General features: G+C 38.4%; 2 protein-coding genes across 2 annotated transcripts; one reads left to right on the plus strand and one right to left on the minus strand.

Annotated features, from left to right (window-relative positions):
* Window positions 1-3406: 3406 nt before the first annotated feature.
* LOC137394406 (octapeptide-repeat protein T2-like) lies at window positions 3407-13805 on the minus strand. The gene is made up of 3 exons (XM_068081123.1): window positions 13771-13805; window positions 12627-13383; window positions 3407-3571 (listed from the first exon to the last, which is right to left on the minus strand). The coding sequence occupies exons 1-3, from the start codon at window positions 13803-13805 to the stop codon at window positions 3407-3409; spliced, it is 957 nt and encodes a 318-aa protein (XP_067937224.1).
* A 181-nt stretch (window positions 13806-13986) lies between these two features.
* Window positions 13987-15204, plus strand: LOC137394407 (general transcription factor II-I repeat domain-containing protein 2A-like). The gene is made up of 3 exons (XM_068081124.1): window positions 13987-14032; window positions 14130-14185; window positions 14347-15204. Exons 1-3 carry the CDS (start codon window positions 13987-13989, stop codon window positions 15202-15204), a joined length of 960 nt encoding a protein of 319 aa, XP_067937225.1.
* The last annotated feature ends 7504 nt before the right edge of the window (window positions 15205-22708 follow it).

Genomic DNA, 22708 nt, shown 5'->3' on the forward strand with positions numbered 1-22708 from the left:
TATGAGAAGGCACTTTGGATAGATTAGCATGCTTCAAGTGATTTCGATGGAAATCATACTTGCGTGGTGGACACTGGGCCATGACTTAGTAATTCTTGTTAATATTTCTATATGTATATATCTTGCATGTTGTGTTGCCCTTTTTTATTATATCGTTACTTATTTGTTTGTTATACTATATGGCTATTATGCCTTCGGTTATTCTGTATAACTGTTGTATCGCTGCATAACTATGCCAGCGCATTAGCGATTCTGTTTGCTCCCCGTTGTTACTCGGTTTTTTCTTACTCAGTTTCATTTTCCGGAACGGGTAATTTTTTGTATGTAAAGGAGCGCCCACATTTAGTTGGGCAGAGCAATAGTCATAAACTTTTTGACTAGCGGATTTTCCTCACAAACGAAACAAATGGAATAACCATACTCATTCTTCATCTTCTGTATGGAACAGTCTAGATAGTGCCAAAGTAAAGGCTGGTAGATTATTCTACACTTGTGGCAACAGTGAGACTGTGTCGAATCTGGCAAGCACCATTTAGAAATAAAAAATAAGACTCTGGCAGACCTCCTGCTCTGCTTGCCAAAGCAGCCACAATAGTGGAAAACCGGAGTAGTGTGGCAAACACTGGGAGTTCCGAATCTGGCCAAGATAGCCGTATGGCTATCCCCCACATTTGTAGAGAAACCTGATGTTTTTAGAATAAGTAGGTTATCCAGCACTCTAGAGATAGGTTGATGACTGGTGCTACGCAAACCATCCACTACTCTGTGAGGCTCTCGATACTGCCAAAAACGGCTTCAGGGCTCCGAATCATGCAGGCCACGATTGTCTATAACGGTTCCCCTCAATGAGAGAAAAGCTCAAAATCATGTCTTAAAGGAGGGCAAGGAGTCTAGACCAGAATGCAAACCAACTAGCTGGCGCAATTGGGAAACTTGTCAGATTAAGTCAGAATCCGGAACTGGCCTCCCAGTTCAAAACGCCCAAGTATAATAGTGTCGGAGATCCAAATTACTTCATTACCAAATTTAGACAAATTGCAGCTGCAAATAGGTGGGCCGATGTGGCCAGTACACTGGATCTCAGAAAGGCATTAAAAGGAAAGGATGAGTCCTGCGAAAGGGCAGTTGGGGGGCTGCCATCTTTGAAGCAATCCAAGCCTGATTATGACTATCTCTCCAACAAGCCCGAGCAGAGTTGAGCAGTTTGAAAAAGAAACCCAAACCTTTCTGCAGAAACGCGCGGCGAAAATTGAACGGCTAGTCTAAATTGCTTATGCTGAGTTGCATGAACCATTTAGAAGCAGCATGGCCAAAGAGTACTTCTCAAATTCCCTAAACCACCCCGCCCTACAGCGGCATCTCTTAGTGGTACCCACAAAAACTCTCACGGATGTAGTACGGGCTGGAGGAAAATTTCTTCAGATCAAATCTGGAAAAAAAACTGACCCTGGGTAGAGCCGTTCAAACTGTGGTAGAAAAAATAGAAATCTCAGAGTCCAATACGAGACATGGTGCATTACGCAGTGTCAAACAGGACACTCTGAACATACTGCTATCTACAGTAAAGCAGCTAGCGGAACAGGCCTAGCAGCTGCGAAACAAGCCAACGGAAGCTCCAGAAAGTAAGCCTGCCATTTGTTGGGGATGTGGAGGCACGAGACATATCCGAAAGGATTGCCCTAATCAAAAGAAAAGAAGTTGAGAAACAGAAGAAGGCTGCATCAGTAGCACCCACTACTAGCTGCAATAAGGCCCAACAGAAAACAGAAAAAAACGAAATACCGTTTGTGTGAAGGCCTCACCCGGATGGACCTATCCGAGAAAATCAGGCCGAGCAAGAACTCCACCTCAAGCAACTTTCATGGCTATCCAGAACACGTCCCAACCACTACACCTAGAAGAGTATAGCATGGGTCTCTCCAAAGTAAGCACTATGCTTTTCTCTCAAGTACCTTGGCACCATGTCCCGCAGAGGACAGCTCCCAACCATCCAACGAGATTTGCCTAGGCATGTTCTCTACTTGCACAAACGGAGTGACCTCAGGCAGCCCCCTTCGATAACAAGGAACCTGACAAAGCATGCCTGCTGGCGCGCCCACACTCTACCAGTTACTTCCTGCCGAAAAAAATCGAAGGTCAAGCAAAGCACTTTCTGTTGGATTCTGGATGCACTACTCACCTGCTGTGAAAACAGGTGTTCAATCGATTTCTCTGGGGTATAAAAAACTAATTGGAGGAGAGTGACACCCATTGCCTGCTTGCTGATGGTGTACCGGGGCATCCCTCACACCTTGACAGGCGAGACAGCCAACTTCATGATGTTTGTCACTCTTGTTCTAGGGATATGGATTTCACAAGCAACTACATGTACATGCTGCAGAGGCAGCAGAGACTGGAAGAAGTGCATGAGGTCCTTAGGGAGGTGTAGACAGAGATAGGCAGGCAGCTTAAAAAAAGCCACTGCTGTTCGCACTCGGTGATTGGGTATGGTTGGTAAGCAGGCAGTAGCAAAGGGAACAAACGCTATGCTACAAACCAAGTTTGTTGGCCCCTACCAAGTCATAACCGCCTGGCCCAACCACACCTATGTGGTAGAATAACAGGTTCAAACCTAGACTCAACACGAGTTCAGGTTGAAACCCTATCATGCATGTCCAAGAAGCCCTGGCTTTTATCCTTTAGAACGCTTTAGCCTCGAAGAGGGCCAAATATGAAAGGGGCCAGGAGGTCTCGGCCCTCATGAAGAAACTGCCCACAAACTGATGAAGAATTAATGGAGTTCCTTTTTCCGAATGAGTCTAGCTGATAAGCTCAATGAAATGAAAAAAGCAACTCCACGGGCTAATGGCAAAAACGAAAACTCGCACAAAACCTTGCACTAGGTTTCGAACTCCGAGCCGCCTGCAGCAGATCCCAACAGCGAAGACATGGAGGAAATAAAACCCTTCCTTCTAGCAAACCCCTGGGAGGTAGATGCGGACCTGGACTTTGGACAGCTAGCAATGTTTCCCCAGGCCGTGGTAAATTTCATCATCATTACAGAAGAGCCAAATCATCGCCCATCCCGTACTAGAAAAGAGCTGGAATGGTACGGAGATTGGGTCTATCAGACAACGAGAGAATACAAAGACCGAGCCACAGACCAGACAACACAGGAGCCCAGTCCAGACCATCTGACCACTCTGACAAGACAGCCTCCAGTTGGTCATTCGTATCCAGGCCATGCAGCAACAACTTTAGAAAAAAGGGCAGCAGTGCAAAGAGGCGACTTGCAGTATCAGAACTAGTATCCGAACTATGCCAACGCATTAGCGATTCTACTTGTTCCAATTGTTACTCGGTTTTTCTTTACTCGGATCTATTATCCGGAATGGGTAATTTATTGTATATAAAGGAGCACGCCCACTCAGTGGAGCAGAGCAATAGTCGTAAGCTCCTTGACTAATGGGTTTCTCTTCACAAATAAAGCTAACGGAATAACCATACCCATTCTTTCTTTTCTGTATGTAATAGTCTTCACCGTGCCAAAGTAATGGCCGGCAAATTCCTTTACATTTGACAAACGATCTGCCTTGGTAAAACAATTTTGAGAAAGATTACACCCATGGTCATATAAAATATTCTTAAAAAAACTTTTGTTTTGCATTTATTTTGAAACAATATTTTCTGTTGATGTGAACTTTACAGCTTTTTCTATTGTTTCTTTGAATAAAGCTTAATTAACTATTATAGGACATTACTAACTGCTTATTTTTTAATACTTTCAACTAGTTATCATAGAACAAATAATACTCCATTGTGACAATCAAATGAAGAACTGAATACTGAACATGACAAGATGGGAATGTTCTTATGTATACACGCAGTGCTCTAAGCCATACTGGTATCTGTATAGAGTGTTTTGCCAAGCCTATAACAGTATGCAAGTTTATAGAGCGCAATGCATGTGTTTAGAGATTTCAAGTTATCCATGCTCACGTTTCTTTGTTTATAAACCATATTTAAGTTAGATGGCTGCATATACAAAGTGTATACTATTTAGTTAAATACAAAGGTTTTGATTTATAAGCAAAAGTGCAAACGGTAGAAAGAGAAGGCACGGATCGCAAAATGAACCAGGATGGAAGCACCAGCTGCCATAAAGTTAATGAGCAGGATGATTGTGGGGAGAGCATTTCAAAGCTTCCAGGCTCTTCTGTGTTTAGCCTTCCACTTTTTTCACCTTCTTCATGGGGTTCAAGCTCAAATATTGTATTTTACGTGTCCCAGCTACTTTTATACCAGCCTGTATATACAGTGGTGTAAAGAAATAAACAGACCACCCTAGAATTTTGATCAATTTCATAATATGCATCTACATTTATATGTATATATATAAATATATATATACATGTATATGTAAATATATATATGTATATATGTGTAAATATATATAGGTAAATATTTATATATATGGGTATATACATGTATCTCTCAAGCTAAAATCTTGAGGCAAGTGCTCAAACTCCCAGGTCTCTGGAAGGAGACCCGCGTTAGAGCAGAAATTACCACCCATATGGGTTAACCGGGGTGAGGAAACAACTTATATATACATATATATTTGTATATATATACATATATATATATATATATATATGTACTTACATACTTATATACACATATATGTATATGTACATATATTTTTATATATACATATTTGTATACATATATGTATATATAAATATATACATACATGAATATATACAAATATATGTATATATGTATTTATAAACTTATATGTATATATATAGCTACATGTATATATACATATATATGTACCTATACGTGTATATATAAGTGTATATATACATATATATACATATGTTTATATATATATATATATATATATATATATATATATACATATATATATATAAAATTGTTTCCTCTCCCCGGATACCCCGTATGGGTGGTAAATTCTGCTCTAACTCGGGTCTCCTACCAGAGACCTGGGAGTTTGAGCACTCGCCTCAAGATCTTAGCTGTTCCCAATAGCGCACTTCTCTGCAACTCACCTGAGTTGATTGTTGTTGGTATTTGGGCAAGCCACATTTTATGCGCCGGTGTTATTGCGCCCAGTGCCCCATTGACTACTGGGATTACAGTTGTTCTTACATTCCAGCATTTTTCAATTTCTTTTCCAAGATTGAGATATTTCTCTACCTTTTCTTTTTCTTTGCTGGCTATATTGTAGTCATTGGGTACTGCTATATCTACATGTATTATAGTAGCCCTCTTGTTCTCCTTGTCTACCACCACTATATCTGGTTGGTTTGCTTGGACATGCTTGTCAGTTTGGATGTAGAAGTCCCAGAGGATCTTAGCGCGGTCATTTTCATTCACCTTACCAGGAGCTTCCCACTAGTGTTGTGGTTTATTAAGGCCATACTCATCACATAGACTTCTATACACAATACCTGTGACATGATTATGCCGCTTAGTGTATGCGTTCCCTACTAGCTGCTTGCATCCACTGATGATGTGTTAGATAGTCTCAGGTGCATCTTTGCACAGTCTGCATCTAGGGTCGTCTCTAGTGTAATAGATTTTCGTTTGGAGTTGCCTTGTTGGGAGCACTTGCTCCTGGGCTGCCATGATTAGCGACTCTGTATTGGCCGTTAGGTTTCCTTTGTTCAGCCACATATATGTCTGGTGAAGATCGCCAACCTTAGATATTTGTTGGTGGTAAGCACCATGAAGAGGTTTCGTGTGCGAGTCAATTTCCTCATCATCAGGGCGTAGGTCCGTTGTAAGAGCAGCCGATTGAAATTCAGCTAGCAACTTATCTGAGATGGCCATGGAGGCTGCATATGCTTTGATGCTTTGCTCCTCCTCTTTCATTGTCTGCTGTACACTTTTGAGTCCCCTACCACCATCTTTCCTATCAAGATACAATCTAGTAGTATCAGATTTTGGGTGGGGTGCTCCTTGCATGGTCAGCAGTTTACGAGTTGCTATATCTGTTTCTTTGATGGCTTCTTCAGTCCACTTTATTATGCCTGCTGGATATCTTATTACTGGCAGTGCGTAGGTATTTATTGCCATGATTTGGTTCTTGGCATTGAGCTGGCTCCGTAAGACCTACCGAAGGCGTTTCTTGTATTCGGTAATGGCTTTGTGACGTACCTCGGCTTCGTGGTTAATGTTGCTTTGCATAATCCCCAAGTACTTGTACCCTTCTTTTATATCTTTGATGGTACCATTTGGCATTCTTAGGCCATCTGTGAGCATAGAATGGCCTTTCTTAAGAATTAGCCTTCCACATTTCTCAATACCGAAGGTCATTCCGATGTCCTTGCTGTATACCTGAGTGAGGTGTATTAGCGAATCAATGTCTCTTTCTTTGTTAGCGTACAGCTTGATGTCATCCATGTAGAAGAGGTGGTTTATCTTGGTGCCACTCTTGAACTGGTACCCATATTGAGTCTCCTCCAGCATATTGCTTAGAGGGTTTAGGCATATGCAGAAGAGCAGCGGTGATAAGGAGTCACCTTGATAGATGCCTCGCTTAATTTGTACACTCGCCAGCCTTTTGCCATTAGCCTCCAGTTCCGTCTTCCATTTGGTCATTGACATCTTGATGAATGCCACAAGAGCAGGGTGAACATTGTACATACTGAGGCACTCAAGTATCCAACTATGGGGAATTGAGTCATAGGCCTTTTTGTAGTCAATCCAAGCCATAGCAAGATTGGTTTGCCTTCTCCTGCTGTCTTGACAGACCGTCCGATCCACCAGTAACTGATGTTTAGCTCCTCAAGTGTTGCGCCCAATTCCTTTCTGAGCACTGGTCATATAGTGACTCATGTGCTCTTCCAGTTTCTCTGCAACTATTCCTGAGAGCAGTTTCCAAGTGGTGAGCAAGCACGTTATTGGTCGATAGTTTTTGGGAATCGGCCCCTGCTTTGGATCTTTTATTAGAAGTACAGTTCATCCTTTGGTCAGCCATTCTGGATGGTCACCTTGTTCTATTAGGCATTCCATCTGCTTAGCCATTCTAGTGTGAAGTGATGTAAATTTCTTTAACCAGAAGGCTTGAATCATGTCATGGCCAGGTGCTGCCCAGTTCTTCATAAGCTGCACTCTGCACTTGATGTCCTCTTTGCTGATGGTGAGTCCTTGCTGAACCACAGTGTGTTGATAGTTCTCTTTAAGCCTCTTCAGCCAATTTGCAGTGTTGTTATGAGTAGTCTCTTTCTCCCAGATGTCCTTCCAGAACTTTAAAGTGCTAGATCGGGGAGGCTCAAACATTGGCCTCTGCAGTTCACCTTTGAACTGGGAATACACTCTAGATGGATTATTGATAAACAGTTTGTTCATTCTCTTGTTATCCCGCTCTTTGGTGTACCGCTTCAGTCGTGCCGTGAGTGCTACTAGCTGCTGTTTAGCAGATTCTTAAGCTGCTATTGTGGCTTCCCTTTTTGGACGCTCCAAACTGTGGTTAGATCTCTCACTGAGCCTACTAACTTTCTTGCGCAAGTCCTTGATCTTATTTTGTAGCCTCAGCTGCCAGGATGGAATAGCTTGAAGCCTTGTTGGCATTGGCTTAATATCCATCTCATCCAAGATGACGGTTGCTGTACTGTAGATTAAGGCATTAGTCTCACTGATTGATCCAGTTGAGATCGACTCCAGTGCCATGTTAATGTCTTCTAACAGCTTCTTAGGTATGGCCTTGCTAACTCTTCGTAGTGGTACCCTGATTCCATAATCATTAGCAGCTGACATCTTGTTGATGATATTTTCCGCAAGCTCTCTCACCCTTGGTGAGTCCTTGCTGAACCACAGTGTGTTGATGGTTCTCTTTAAGCCTCTTCAGCCAATTTGCAGTGTTGTTATGAGCCCCACTTGGGACAAGGTCCAAGTGCATGTCTTCTTCAACCCGTGAGTCAACACATGATCGTGTGGTGATTGGGTGACAGTGTGTGTTGATATGCACTCCTCCTTGGTTGAGGTTACTTGGGTGAACTGTTCCCTAATTTCATCTACCTCAAGTTCCGATATGAGGTGCCGCTTGATTATGTTACTCCTCTGAGCTACAAGTTGTTTAGCGGTTAGTGGCAATTCAGGGCGCATGTTTATCCACAGTTGCCGCATCCTTCCCTTATAGCCCCACTTTTGAGGTTCACTCATAAAGTAGCACTGCATGAGGTCCGTGTTATCAGTCCGAGTCCATTTCATCCGTTTTGAACCAGTAGCCCAATTTTTACTGCCTTGTCCTGGTTCAGCTACAGGCAGCGCGGACCTTGTTTGACCGGGCGACGTCCGAGCCGGCATGGCTTTGATTATTGCACTCATCATAAAGGTTGTAGACGTTATACAAGCAAGGGTCTTGTCCAAGGACCACCAGAAAAGTGCAGTTGTTGGGGTTTGAACCGAGGACCTAATGATCACGGTCCCAATACCTTACCAACTGAGCTATCTGTCCTCTTATATATATATATATATATATATATATATATATATATATATATATATGTTTACATATATATATATAAACATATACATAATAGATACAGAATAGATTTAGCTGTTTAAAAAACAGCGAATTATTGTAAATGAAGGTAGGAAATATGCAGTTCCCATGAACTTGTAACATTACCGCAATCGTGGGCTATAAAACCAGTGAGTTTGATCATAAAAAGAAGAAAAGTTGTGGATGCAAACCAATAATACTGCAGTTATGGTACAACCCACAAATTAAACGAGTCAATCAAGTTTTTTTGCTTCGGCAAAAGAGTGAGTTTGAAAAGATCTTGGAATGGATTAAGCAACTCAAGTGAAATATACTGTTTTTCAATGTAAATTTCCCACAACGTAAACGTTCTTGGAGCAGATTATTTACATTGTAGGAGTGCTTGCTGTAATTTTAATTTTTTGCAGCGTCAAAGACAAAGTTTTTTACGCAGCAAAGCATAATGACATAAACATAATAAATGTTTTAAACCTTAGAATGTTAATAATAAGACTTCTACAGCAGGATATTTATAGCTGTAAAATGTTAATGTCATTTGATATTTGAGATTTTCATAAGAAAATTAAATTTCATGTGTTCTTAAAAAATTTTTCATCGTTCCAATGTTAGTTTTATTAGACACTATTTGTTTATTGCGTTTAAACTATTAGTTTTATTGCGACAGATGTAACTGCATGGTGTGTTAAATATAAATATTTATATCTATGGTAGAAACTGTAAATATAACAAACATAGAGCAGAAGTTATTGTATCTATTATTATTATTAATATTATTCATTTATTTGTTTTATGTCTTCAACTATTCACTGAAAAATTATACTTCTTATTAAAACTGTATAATATTTTATTAACCTGCTTCTATGTTTATATTTACATTTATTTTACATTTACTCAAGAATATGATTGAATTAGTAGCAGCGTTAATTATTAGTTTGCTCTTCAACCTTATCAGCAGTGAACTCTCTGTTTGCACAACTTATAAACTCACAATAAAGGTATACAATCCTTGAAGTTACCATAGTTTTTAGAAAACATTTTAGTAGATTTTACATTTGAGGAAATTATTTTCCAGGTTATCTGAAACTTTTCTCAACTCCGTTTATCCTGTCAAACTTATTTGCATTTTAGGAGAAGATAACTCCAATAATATTCTGTTGTCTGACTTATCCACTATAATATTAATGAAAAAAAAGTTTAATATGAGGTAATAATGTTTGGTTAGTTTGGCTTTTGACTAAGAGTTGTAAAAGTAGACAAATTCAACTACATCCTGGAACTTGACAGAATTATTTATTTTTAGTAGTTCCTAGAGCCTAGTCAACTTTCATCTACAACCTTTATTGTGAGCTAAACCAATCAGCTAATCATCCTAATGTTAGAATGAGTTTGGTATTTTCCAACCAGTTATTAGTTATTATTTCGTTACTACTGATTAGACATCAAACTAATCATTACAAATCATTGTTTATCTGGTATTATTCTCAGTAAAAACTACATGGAAACATAGTTTTTTCTGGTCTGTAAATGTCAAAGCAGGAACTTGCCAAAATGTTAGTTTGGCAATTTTGTACATTTAGCTTGTAGTGATTGTAGTGCACCCTTTTAAAAAATCTGTTTGAAAGGTTCAGTTTTACATGATTAAATGTGTTGTTAACAGCATGTCTTTTTATTGTAAACAAGGATACCTTTTGATTCATTTCAGTCATAAAAAGTAGGATAAAATAACTCTACAATTATGCATTTAAACATTCATGACCTAGAAATAGTAATAGTAAGTGGCAGGTTAAAGTCAGAATATTGAATATGCTTCACTGGAGACAATGGTAGGTGCAGATAACTCTCACCATGACTCACTTCTATTCAACGGCATGGTTAACTATTTACTTTATTTCCAGGTCCATTTTAAAAAGTTGAAAATTACAGATTACGTTATATAAAAACAAGGACTTAAGTTTAAAAGTAAACATGCAAACACCAGAAAGAGAAAGAACAGACAGTGAAATGAACCATGATGAAAGCACCAGCTACATTAAAGATAGTCACTGGAATGATGAAAGGGAGAAAACTCCAGGTCATCAAAACTTTGTGACATCTCGAAGCGATCCAGCCATTCACACAGTTCAGCCCTACCCAAACGACAAATATTTGCATAGTCAAATACAGCTTTAACTTCTTAACCTCTCCTGCTGCCTCAAGAAAACAGAAAAATTTGTAAGACATTATAGACATATTATACATGTAGATATATCAACTGCTCTTATACATACCTGTACAGGTTAGAAGTTCTCTAGCTTTGAATGAAACACACAAACTATCTATTCTATTGCTACTTTTAAGCACAAAAAATCTTTAATTATTATCAGTATTTGTTTTATTAATGGTTGCAAACTTCTGTCAATAACTATAACTTTGCCCAAGTCAAAAAAGGCCGTTAAAAGCTAAATTAATTATACTTTGAAAAAGATGATTATCACTTTAAAATCATATACTATCTGATCCATACTAAAATCAGCACTTTTCTTTCCTAAATTTTATTACTGTAGAAGCCTTGTGTTTTTGGAATTGATAAGGATTATGTTACATGATTCAAACCTCTCAAGTTTCCTAAAATGACAGAGAGAAACAGGCAGCAAGCCTATCAAACCTTCTAATGTTAATGACAGAACATCTACAACATATTATTAATAAAGATGTAAAAAGACTGTTATTTGATTTTTGAGATTCTTATGAGAAGAGTTAATTTAGAACATGTGCCTAATAAACTTTATGTTTATAGTTTATCTCGTGTTAATTGAATTAAAAAAATAATATTTCTAGTTCTTATTTTATGACATTTCACGTTTCATGACATTGAAAACCTGTGTTCTCATGACACTGGTTTGTGTTTTTTGTTCTCTGAATCAATTTTTTTATACAGTCTACCACCAGCTCAATATTGCCAATTGCTCTTAAAGTTTGTAATCCAACTATATAATACACGCCTCTGCACTATCTCATCACATGCCTTCAGAAAAATATTTTGATGATGAAAACAGTTTTCATCATAAACTGTGAGACAGTGCGAAAATAATAAAACACCAGTAACAAAATAATAAAATAAATACAAAAAATAGTAGAATGACCATTCTAATACTTTAGATTTTTGTTTCATGGTTTCTATTGACAAATCGTTTATTTCAAGGTGCACCCTGTTTTATTATGGCTTATTGACAAGTTCTTTGAAGTTTCAAGGTGTAGTAGTATATGCACAGAAGCTATAAACAGTTACACAAAACAGCTTCTCCTTTAAAGTTCTCTTTCACTTTTTAACAAGTCCAAATTAAGAGTACATAGTAATGATCAGGAGATATAAAAAGCTGGTACTGCTATTGCTCCATCTGTGTCATCAACCAACGTTCTACCAACACAACATAATAATGGTGGTAATATAGCTGAGCCTCAGGGTCAGCAGTCAGTGTAAAAGCGTCTCTATGTCTCTCTTGGTCTCTCTCCGTCTGTCTCTCTTCATCTTTCTCTCTCTTCGTCTGTCTCTCTTCATCTCTCTCTCTCTCTCCGTCTGTCTCTCTTCATCTCTCTCTCTCTCTCCATCTGTCTCTCTTCACCTCTCTCTCTCTCTCCGTCTGTCTATCTTCATCTCTCTCTCTCTCCCTCTCTCCGTCTGTCTCTCTTCATCTCTCTCTCTCTCCGTCTGTCTCTCTTCATCTCTCTCTCTCTCCGTCTGTCTCTCTTCATCTCTCTCTCTCTCCCTCTCTCCCTCTCTCCCTCTCTCCCTCACTCTCCCTCTCTCTCCCTCTCTCTCCCTCTCTCTCCCTCTCTCTCTCTCTCCCTCTCTCTCCCTCTCTCTCCCTCTCTCTCTCTTTGGCTCCCTCTCTCCCTCTCTCTCCCTCTCTCTCCCTCTCTCTCCCTCTCTCTCCCTCTCTCTCCCTCTCTCTCCCTCTCTCTCCCTCTCTCTCCCTCTCTCTCCCTCTCTCTCCCTCTCTCTCCTTCTCTCTCCCTCTCTCTCCCTCTCTCTCCCTCTCTCTCTCCCTCTCTCTCCCTCTCTCTCCCTCTCTCTCCCTCTCTCTCCCTCTCTCTCCCTCTCTCTCCCTCTCTCTCCCTCTCTCTCTTTGGCTCTCTCTCTTTGGCTCTCTCTCTTTGGCTCTCTCTCTTTGGCTCTCTCTCTTTGGCTCTCTCTCTCTCTTTGGCTCTCTCTCTTTGGCTCTCTCTCTTTGGCTCTCTCTCTTTGGCTCTCTCTCTTTGGCTCTCTCTCTTTGGCTCTCTCTCTTTGGCTCTCTCTCTTTGGCTCTCTCTCTTTGGCTCTCTCTCTTTGGCTCGCTCTCTTTGGCTCTCTCTCTCTTTGGCTCTCTCTCTTTGGCTCTCTCTCTTTTTGGCTCTCTCTCTTTGGCTCTCTCTCTTTGGCTCTCTCTCTTTGGCTCTCTTTCTTTGGCTCTCTCTCTTTGGCTCTCTCTCTCTTTGGCTCTCTCTCTTTGGCTCTCTCTCTTTGGCTCTCTCTCTTTGGCTCTCTCTCTTTGGCTCTCTCTCTCTTTGGCTCTCTCTCTCTTTGGCTCTCTCTCTTTGGCTCTCTCTCTTTGGCTCTCTCTCTCTTTGGCTCTCTCTCTTTGGCTCTCTCTATCTTTGGCTCTCTCTCTTTGGCTCTCTCTCTCTTTGGCTCTCTCTCTTTGGCTCTCTCTCTTTGGCTCTCTCTCTTTGGCTCTCTCTCTTTGGCTCTCTCTCTTTGGCTCTCTCTCTTTGGCTCTCTCTCTTTGGCTCTCTCTCTCTTTGGCTCTCCCTCTTTGGCTCTCTCTCTTTGGCTCTCTTTCTTTGGCTTTTTCTCTTTGGCTCTCTCTCTTTGGCTCTCTCTCTTTGGCTCTCTGTGGCTCTCTTTGGCTCTATAATAACCTTAATAGTATAGAACTTTCAAGTCATTTTAAAACAAGACATTTTAGGCTGATGACCATTAGTTAGTTGAAATACTGTATCAATTAGACCAGGGGCGCTCAACAGGCGGCCCTGGGGCCGGATGCGGCCCTCAGCCTGATTTTATGCGGCCCCCCAGAGACTACCAATTTAAAATTTTTATACTGAATTTTCTGCCCAAGTTCAGGCTTTAACTTAGCAGAAATGTAGGCCAATTGTAACCACACTTTCTGACCATGTTAACAGCTACACTATGACTCTTGGAAATCCCCTTCCCTTGCATCACTTTTTTCTTCCTGTCTGATATTACTGCACATGTTGGGAAAATCCCCAGTTTTTAGGGAATTTTCCTAACTGACCTGCTAACTGTTGGATTATAAATCGGTTCATTCATTTAAACACAATCATGGCAAGTACAAGGAAGATAGACAAAGAGGGCAGAGAATTTAATAACGATTAGAAATTAAGCTATTTTGTGAAACACCTCTCTGTAAATCAGGCTGTCTGCGTAATTTGCAACCAAATTATAGCAGTTCTCAAAGAATATAATATTCGACGGCATTATACTACTCGCCATGCACAACAGTATGACCAGCACAGTAGCCGAGAGAGAGCAGAGAAGTATGAAACACTGTCAAAAATCTCGCATCACAGCAGCGCTTGTTCACCCGCTACACTGAAATCAGTGAAAAGGCTACAAAGTGTAGTTTGGTGATAGCTAACAAAATTGGCCAGAGGCAGCTGCCATTTCAACCTGGAGAGTTTGCAAAAGAGGTAAGTTTATCTCTATTTCATCAATATGCTGAATATTACCGGTTCTTGTTTGGGCACCATTTATATGTGTATTGTATTTGCATGCATTTTATGTTTTATTTAAATTTTATCAGCATATTCAACAGCACATGAAAGTATTGTTATTGACTATTGTGTTGTAGGTACTGACAGCATTTGTGGAAGAGTTTTGCGCCGACAAGAAAGAAGCACTGGAGAGCATCTCCTTATCAAGACACACAGTAATTAGAAGGATTGAAACATTGAGTAAAGACATTGAGCGCAAACTCAAAGAGGTTGCAAGCAATTCTATCTACTTTATTATTGCGCTTGATGAGAGTACAGATAATTCAGACATAGCACAATTTGCCATCATGGTCAGAGGTATTGATGATCAGTTCAGCATCACAGAGGATTTTCTCACAATGAGCAGCTTTCACGGCACCACAACTGGTCAAGACATATTCGACAACCTGCTCAAAGAACTTAAAGATTTCAATCTACCACTTGAGAAGTTATCAGGGATATGCACTGATGGTGCGCCGGCAATGACTGGAGAACACACAGGCTTAATTGGCTTGCTGTTGAAGTCCAGAGTGTGGAATGTCCCTCCTATCGTGTACCACTGCATCATTTACCAGGAAAATTTAGGAGCACAGCACCTTAAGATGGGACATGTCATGGAATTGGTTGTATCCACAGTAAACTACATAAGGGCTCGAGCTTTGAGCCACCGCCAGTTCAAAAAGATCCTGAAGGAGATTGAAGCAGAATTTCAAGACGTGACATATTATTGTAAAGTGAGATGGCTCAGTAGTGCAAAAACACTTCGTCGGTTTCTCAGTCTTTTAGATCTCATCGATACTTTCATGAGAGGCAAAGGACGTAACCATGAAGAATTCAGAAATGTGGCATGGATAAATGATCTTGCTTTCCTGGCAGACATTACTGAGCATATGGCGATCTCAACCGCAAACTACAGGGAAAGCAGTAGCATGTATCATCTCTGTGGAGCCATATAACAGCTTTCCGGTGTAAATTAAATCTGTGGGTCGGTCAACTTCAAAATGGAAACTGCACACATTTTAAGAGCCTGCTGGAGCGACAACAGAGTGTTGAAAATCATATCAGTGCAGGGCCATATGCAAAGCTCCTGACTGGCCTTGCTGCTGAATTTGTCAGGTTTGCTCAATTTGATGGCACTTAGATGCATATCAACATCTTTGAAGACCCATTCTCAGTCGACGCAGAAGAAGCACCTGCTCCTCTACAAATGGAACTGATTGATATTCAAGCTGATAAAAGGCTGAGCCAGCATCACAACAGCCATGAACTTGTAGAATTTTACCGTGATTTTCTTCCAAAACAAAGATTTCCAGGCCTATACAAACATGCTTTACTCATGGGCAGTTTGTTTGGCTCGACTTATCTATGCGAGCAGTTCTCCAGCCATATGAAGCATACCAAAAATAAATACAGGACAACTATCACTGATGAACACTTGACCCAGCAACTAAGACTGGCTTCCTCAGCTACCCAGCCTGACGTTGATAGAATAGTCAGAGAAAAGCAATGCCAATTATCACACTGAAATATCTAATTACATGTTTTAGTGTTTGTAACTGTCCATGAAATGTTCAATTTATGTACCTGTATATCTCATTTACTTTAGTTGTACAATTGATTTTACTAACCTAAATAAAGTTTACTGTAAATAGCACTGTAAATTTTAATTAATCAGTTCACGGAACTCTGTGTGCAAACAAGGAGTATAGCAACTTTGACCTAACTTATGTAGATGTAATCTCGGCCCCTTGCCGAAAGATAATTTTTCATATTGGCCTCACTACGAAAAGGTTGAGCACCCCTGAATTAGACAGAGCAATAGACTTATGGTTATCTTGCTCATAGAAATATCTTTACTTTTGCAGAAACTCTGAGTTATTTTAGTTGACGATTTTAGTGTGTTAAGGAAATATTTAAAGTGAAATGTTACATTTACTTAAATCATAAACAATAAACCATGAATATATATACTAAAGTAAATAGAAAGATGGAAACACTGCTGACTGATTTAGCTAATTCTCAGCTGATGATTCCACAGTTTTACTAAACTTATAACCTTATAATCTCATGGTTCCTATCATGTATCCTTGCATCATGCATCCTTATCATTACCTTTATTATGTATCTCAGGTTTTCTAATGAATATGTAACTCTTACATGATGTTATACAAAGCTCTAGATTATATGAGTTTCTAGCAAATACAATTTTCAGTAAAATCTATCTGCTTGTGATTAGTTTAAGATTTACTGTAAGACCTCTAATTGAACGCCACCTCTATTTGAACGTCACTTTCAATTGACCACCGCCATGAGAGAAGGGTTGAAAAATAGACTGCCACTCTCCAATTGAACAGCCTCTCCATTTGACAGCCACTTTGACATTTTTTGATCTTTTTGAGCCCATATTATCAACTGATCATTAGAAAACTGTCTACAAAATTGTATTACTAATAATGCATTTATATCAATAACAGTTAATTCTATCGTTGTTCAATTCTAAAGCTTTTTGTTTTTTTTTGTTAAAATTTTGAAAGCAACGCCGTAGCAATAGTCAATAACGGTCTCAGGCTAGTAGTAGCTTTTTCTAGTAAGCTTTCTACTTTGAAGTAGCCTAAATATATAAAAACCGGCTTAAATTTACGATGGTAGATGAACTTTCGAAGAAGCACTATAGATATAATTACTGTATCAGGCTAATAGTGGTTTTTTGTCTAAGGCGGTCGTGATACTTCGAAGTACATATACATATATAAAAAATCCTCTAAATTTCCGATGGTAGATGGAACTTGGAAAGCAACGCCACAGCAATAACTACTAACTATCTCACGCTATTATAGTCAGAGAGCAGGATTACCCTATCTGTCATAAAAATAATTTCTATTACTTTTCTCAACTTATGCAATATGATGCATGCAAAATATTCTTCATTATTTATATATTGCCTGTTTGCACGTTGCACTCTGTATAATCTCGTTACTTATATACTTTCATGTTTAAATTACATCTCATCAATTGGCGGAGGCGTAATAAACAAGCCGATCACTGTTGCCACTGTGACAAGGAATTTCACAGACTGTGATTGGATAATTGGAACAAAACGTAATAACCCGCCATATTGCTCAGTAATGGCAGCCCAAACTAGGACCGTGTGTTAAGTGCCCGAGCGACTAACCTCAAGTGATTTAGCAGTTCTATCACCTGAAACGGTAACTGAACGCGTTGACCAAACATTTGAAATCATTTGCAACTATTGCTAGGTAAGGAAAACTAATTATTTTTTGGATCAAACCAAAGACCTCGTTCATTCACCACGATAGCCATTAATTCATTGAAGATTAAATATGCCGTCAGCGTAGGTAGCAGTAAAAATTTAAAATCTATCTAATTTGATTATCACAGCTAGCTATTATGGATTACATAATTTCTTATAATCAAGCTCTACATTCTAATAAGCCTTACTAACGGAAAAAAGCCGATAATCTAAAGTTTTTATGAGATGTAGAGCACCATCTAAAAACAGTCAGATAGGTTCGTAGAAACCCTATTAAAGTCATCGGAGCAACTCGCAGTGTTTGACGTATGCAAATAGTACACTGAATGCTTGATGAAGATTGTTAGTGAGTCGAAATAACATAGAGCTTCTCAAGTTGCAAAGAATCTCAAACCCCTGAACAAACTAAGGTGAGACGATAGCAAACTGTTTTACTTAATACTTCGATAAATAATCAAACGATTCATCAATTGAAGAATAAATGCATTGCTTCATTGAAAATCTTGCGTTTCCTTCACCTAAGCATGCTTTTCCAAAACAAAGCAGCTTCTTGCTAGAGTATTGTTTGTCGGTGTTTACTGCAGTCAGCTGGATCAATAAGTGATAAGTGTTGATTATAATGAATCATTGTCAAACTTCTCAGTCCATATTTTACATATTGGTTATAAGCTATACAATAAACCACTTTCTGTCATATGTATTGACACTCAGTGTTTTATACACTCAATGGCTTAATTCACTTTGTTTAATTTTTTTAGGCTATGACAACAGCACTACATAACATTGTTAGCTACTTAGATTATTGGGCTTCATAAATACATGTAAATTACCTCTTGTGTATTTTTTGAATAAACCAGTAATATTGGAGTATTTGTTATACAGCATGCCTCGGCTGATCATCTTATCAAGACTTATCTCGCCTATTCACAAAATTGTAGACTGTATCGCTCTTTAAAATGTCAAGCCAATTTCAAGACAACGTGTAGTACCTTCATGCAACTGTATGATTATTATGTAACTGATGTTTTGGTTAGTTTTAAATCTTTATATAGTGTCATGCAGAACTTATACTGTATTATTGTGTTATTACATTATATTCTGTTGTATTGTATTATAATAACTGTATATTATGTTGTGTTGTATTGAACTGCGTTGCATTAAATTGTTTTATATGATTTATGTGTGGCATTATGTTGTGCGATATTATATATTAATACATATTTCGTTGTATTTTAATCTATCGAGTTATATTGTATTATTATTATAGTGCTCACATATCAATTATTACCTTACAAAAGTGTGCGATGTATGAGTTAACGAAATATTGTTGTGGCGAGAGCTGAAGGGTGTACTTCTATTGTTCTCATGTAGGGCTATGCACATTGCTTACACATCAAAATCAGTCTTGTACCTCTTCCTATTTTCAAGTTTTAAATTTATACCTACAAGATTTGCTAGATCGATCTTTCTGATAGGTTATAATGGATAAATATTGCACCATAATCGTAAGCTCTTATATGTCTTTATGACAATTTTGTACTCATTGTATGTAATGGATGCGATTCGTTTCTTTGTAGTCAGCCGCGAGGGCCTCAATAAGACAGACATTTCTCATCATCATCGTATCCACTGGTCTGCCAGGAACGCTCTTCATACTCTTCACAATGGGACCTGTACAACTACTGATTGACCGACTATGCTGTCTACCTCATTGGGTACACTGGTTGTGACTCAGACAAACTAACGAATTTAATGTTTAATATTTTAAATTTAATTATTATATTGCTGGGCGACTCATGACAAGCATAAAGTATTTATTATGCTTCTCTCAGTACTTTCCGTTGGTACATGTCATTTCTTTTTTATTTAACTGACAATTATATGCGAAATTTCTTGCTTACTTTTAGATTTATTGTACGGGTAGTGTGCAAAAACAATATTGGTGCAGTATGTTCGATGACAACTAACTTTATGGAAAATAATTAATCTCATAGGACTTTGTATGTGTATTTTGATACATTGTATGATTATTATATTGTATAGCATGTTTACCCATGTACACAGTCTGTTTATCATAATAAATCAAAAACACTCAATTGATTCTAGAAAGCATATTGCAAAGTATTTAATCAAACTATTAAATAGAATCTTAAAGCTCACCATCACTGTCCATATGATTACCATCTTCAACCTCATCGTTCATTTTGTTGCTGCAGTCTACACAGACACTTGTGCAAGCTAAAGATGCAGTTTTGCATCATCATCGGCTTTCACATCTACTATTTTTGCATGAGCAACTAGTCCAATGGACAAACTGCCTGGGAATAGCTCCGTGTCCATCAGGAAACCACTGCACAGAAATCTCATCGTCGTCTTTACTCCAGCCGAGATTTGTGGGACAAGCTGCATGATTAGTAGGAGACCGGATCATCAAATTCACACGAACAAAACAACAAGATACAATGGAATATTTAGCCACATCACATGTAAAATCTGGTCTGTGATGACATCTGTTAGTTACCTAGAATTTATTATCAGTCAATGGTGAGTGAATCATCATATTAATATGGACATCGTTCTTGATATTCAACGACAATGAAATAATGGCTATCGTGGTGAACGAACGAGGTCTTGGGTTTGATCATGAAAATAATTAGTTTTGCTTTCTTAGCAATAGTTGTAAATAATTCCAGATGGTTGAACTTATAATGGTCAACACGTTCAGTTACCGTTTTTCTCTGTTGAGGTGATAAAACTACTAAATCACTTGTGGTTAGTCGCTCAGGCACACAACACACGGTCCTAGTTTTGGCCGCTATTACTAAGCAAACTGGCGGATTATGACGTTTTATTTCAATTATCCAATCACAGTTTGTGAAATTCCTTGTCACGATGGCAACAGTGATCGGCTTGTTTATTACGCCTCCGCCATTTGATGAGATGTAATTTAAGCATGAAAGTATATAAGTAACGAGGTTACAGAGTGCAACGTTCAAACAGGCAACATATAAATATTGAAGAATTTTTTACACGCATCAAATTGCATAAATTGAGAAAAATAAAAACAACTCACAATTGAATTACTCTGCTCCTAGACTATTAGTAGTTCCTTGTTTAAAGATGTGATTGCGTCAAAAAGTTTGATTTAATGAAATTAAGACCCATAAAAGGCTAAAACACCAGCTACAATTTGATGTTATTTTTGTGTTTGTAGACCAGGCCTGTTCAGAGATATATGCGTTTGAATGAGGCCATCTTTTAAAAAGCTCATGTTCCAGCGGGTGCTTCTTTTGTGACGTAACTAGTGATACATCTGAAAACAAACCACGAGCGATAAATATGAGGTTGCTTCGTTAGCCAATCATCAGCGCGAAATCTTTATATAAGTCGTAATAAATGTTATCACTCGTAAAACACGTTGTCTGTGATCTCAAATTTTGAGATTTTACCATATTATTAAATTGCATGGACATCGATATTTACTAAATTAATTAACATTGTTACTTTAATGAATTACTCGATCGACATGTTTTATTGGCGAACAACATAATTGTAAAAATTGCTGTGAAGTTACTGCGAAGGTGACTCCAAGTTTTCTGGGCATCAGGTGGTTAAAGTTCTACGGAGGAAGATTGGAGAATGGAGGTAAATTTATCTTTTATTTTGAGTCCCCTATAGAGTTTCTTGTTGAGTTTACATTCAGATTATATTTCCCTGTTTGAGGCTAAAATGTAATTTCCTGCGCGTGCGAGATACGTATGTACAGTGAGTTCTTGACGGCTTCTTTTTTTTAATCTTTAGCATCTAGCTATACAATGGCTTAGATTGATGAATATACTAAAGGCAATATTTTAGTATTCATTAATACATGTACTAATTAATAAAATTATAACTTTTTGTTATCACTAATCATCGTTTTATATTTTTTTATCGGTTCACATAGCTATATTTGCTTCATATTTTCTGTAGCAGTTTATCTAGTAAATTAGATTTATGATTTGACTTTAGATGTTCACTTTTCACTTGTAGAAAGTAAAGAAAATTGATTGATCAACGCAAATCTTTAACTTCCAGAACCAAAGCTTCGAATCGTTGGCTTGGCGTACTTATGCTTTTGCTTAACATTTATTCATTTTTAAAATTACAGTCGCAATCTATCAAACTCCCAATTTGAAAGCTTTCAGTAGATACGCTTTAGAATGACATGTCTATGAATGACATATATTCATTGCATTTGTTTTACTGATTACAGGATGTTTATGTCGTTCCACCAGCCGAAGCAGCTTTGTCAGTGTGGAAACTGCCATAAAGGGGAAAGAGAGACTTGAATGTGTGCTGCATAAACCATGATGTTTTGTTTGAGTGCTGCAGTAGATGAATTTGTCTTCTTGTATCAGCTAAAACTATGTGAGTGGCCACGACTTGATGAATATTTTTAATAAAAGCTTTATGCCGAGATGGAAATAATTTGGCTTGTAAAAATTATATAATAAAATAATATTGTTGAAGAGAATGCAAAACATGATTTGCAGAATATTGTAGTGAATTGGATACGGTATACGGATGTCCACAGAACTGGAGAATGTGAGTTCAAATCCAGTTTGCAGCAGACTTCTCATTCTTGAAACTCTATCCCTATGTATATTCTTTTCAAAGACGAAGCTTGCTTATTTTACTTACGGTAGTAAAAAACTAGTTTTCGGTGTGGGCAATGATATACAGTCCCACCCCAAAGATAGGCAACGGACATAATGTGGGCCGGGCTTTTGGAAGGCTGTATATCGTTAATGTGGGTAGCGACGGAACTGTGCCGATAGAAAGACCTTATTCTACATAGTTTGCTTGACAGAATTACCGTAGACCGGTAGAATTGGTAGTCGGTACTCAAATGTTTACACAGCATTTGGAGAAAGTGAGTAAGACAAATTTTTAATTTTCGTTATTTGAGGCCTTTGAAACATTCATAATAATGTACCTGTAGCTGGATTTAAAATTTTATTTTAACCAACTTGAGCAAATACAAAATAAAATATATGCCAATAGAGCCGCGTAGGACTAAATTTTTATCGCAAATAGCCGATGTGAATAAGAGATATATTGACAGATAAATCACGTGTGACATCATTTTGAGCAAATCTGGGCATGTTTTTTTGGCCTGATCGTTTTTACAGCGTTCAGATTTTTTCGAT

This window comes from Watersipora subatra, chromosome 4 (genome assembly GCF_963576615.1).
Source record: "Watersipora subatra chromosome 4, tzWatSuba1.1, whole genome shotgun sequence".
Classification (NCBI taxonomy): domain Eukaryota; kingdom Metazoa; phylum Bryozoa; class Gymnolaemata; order Cheilostomatida; family Watersiporidae; genus Watersipora; species Watersipora subatra.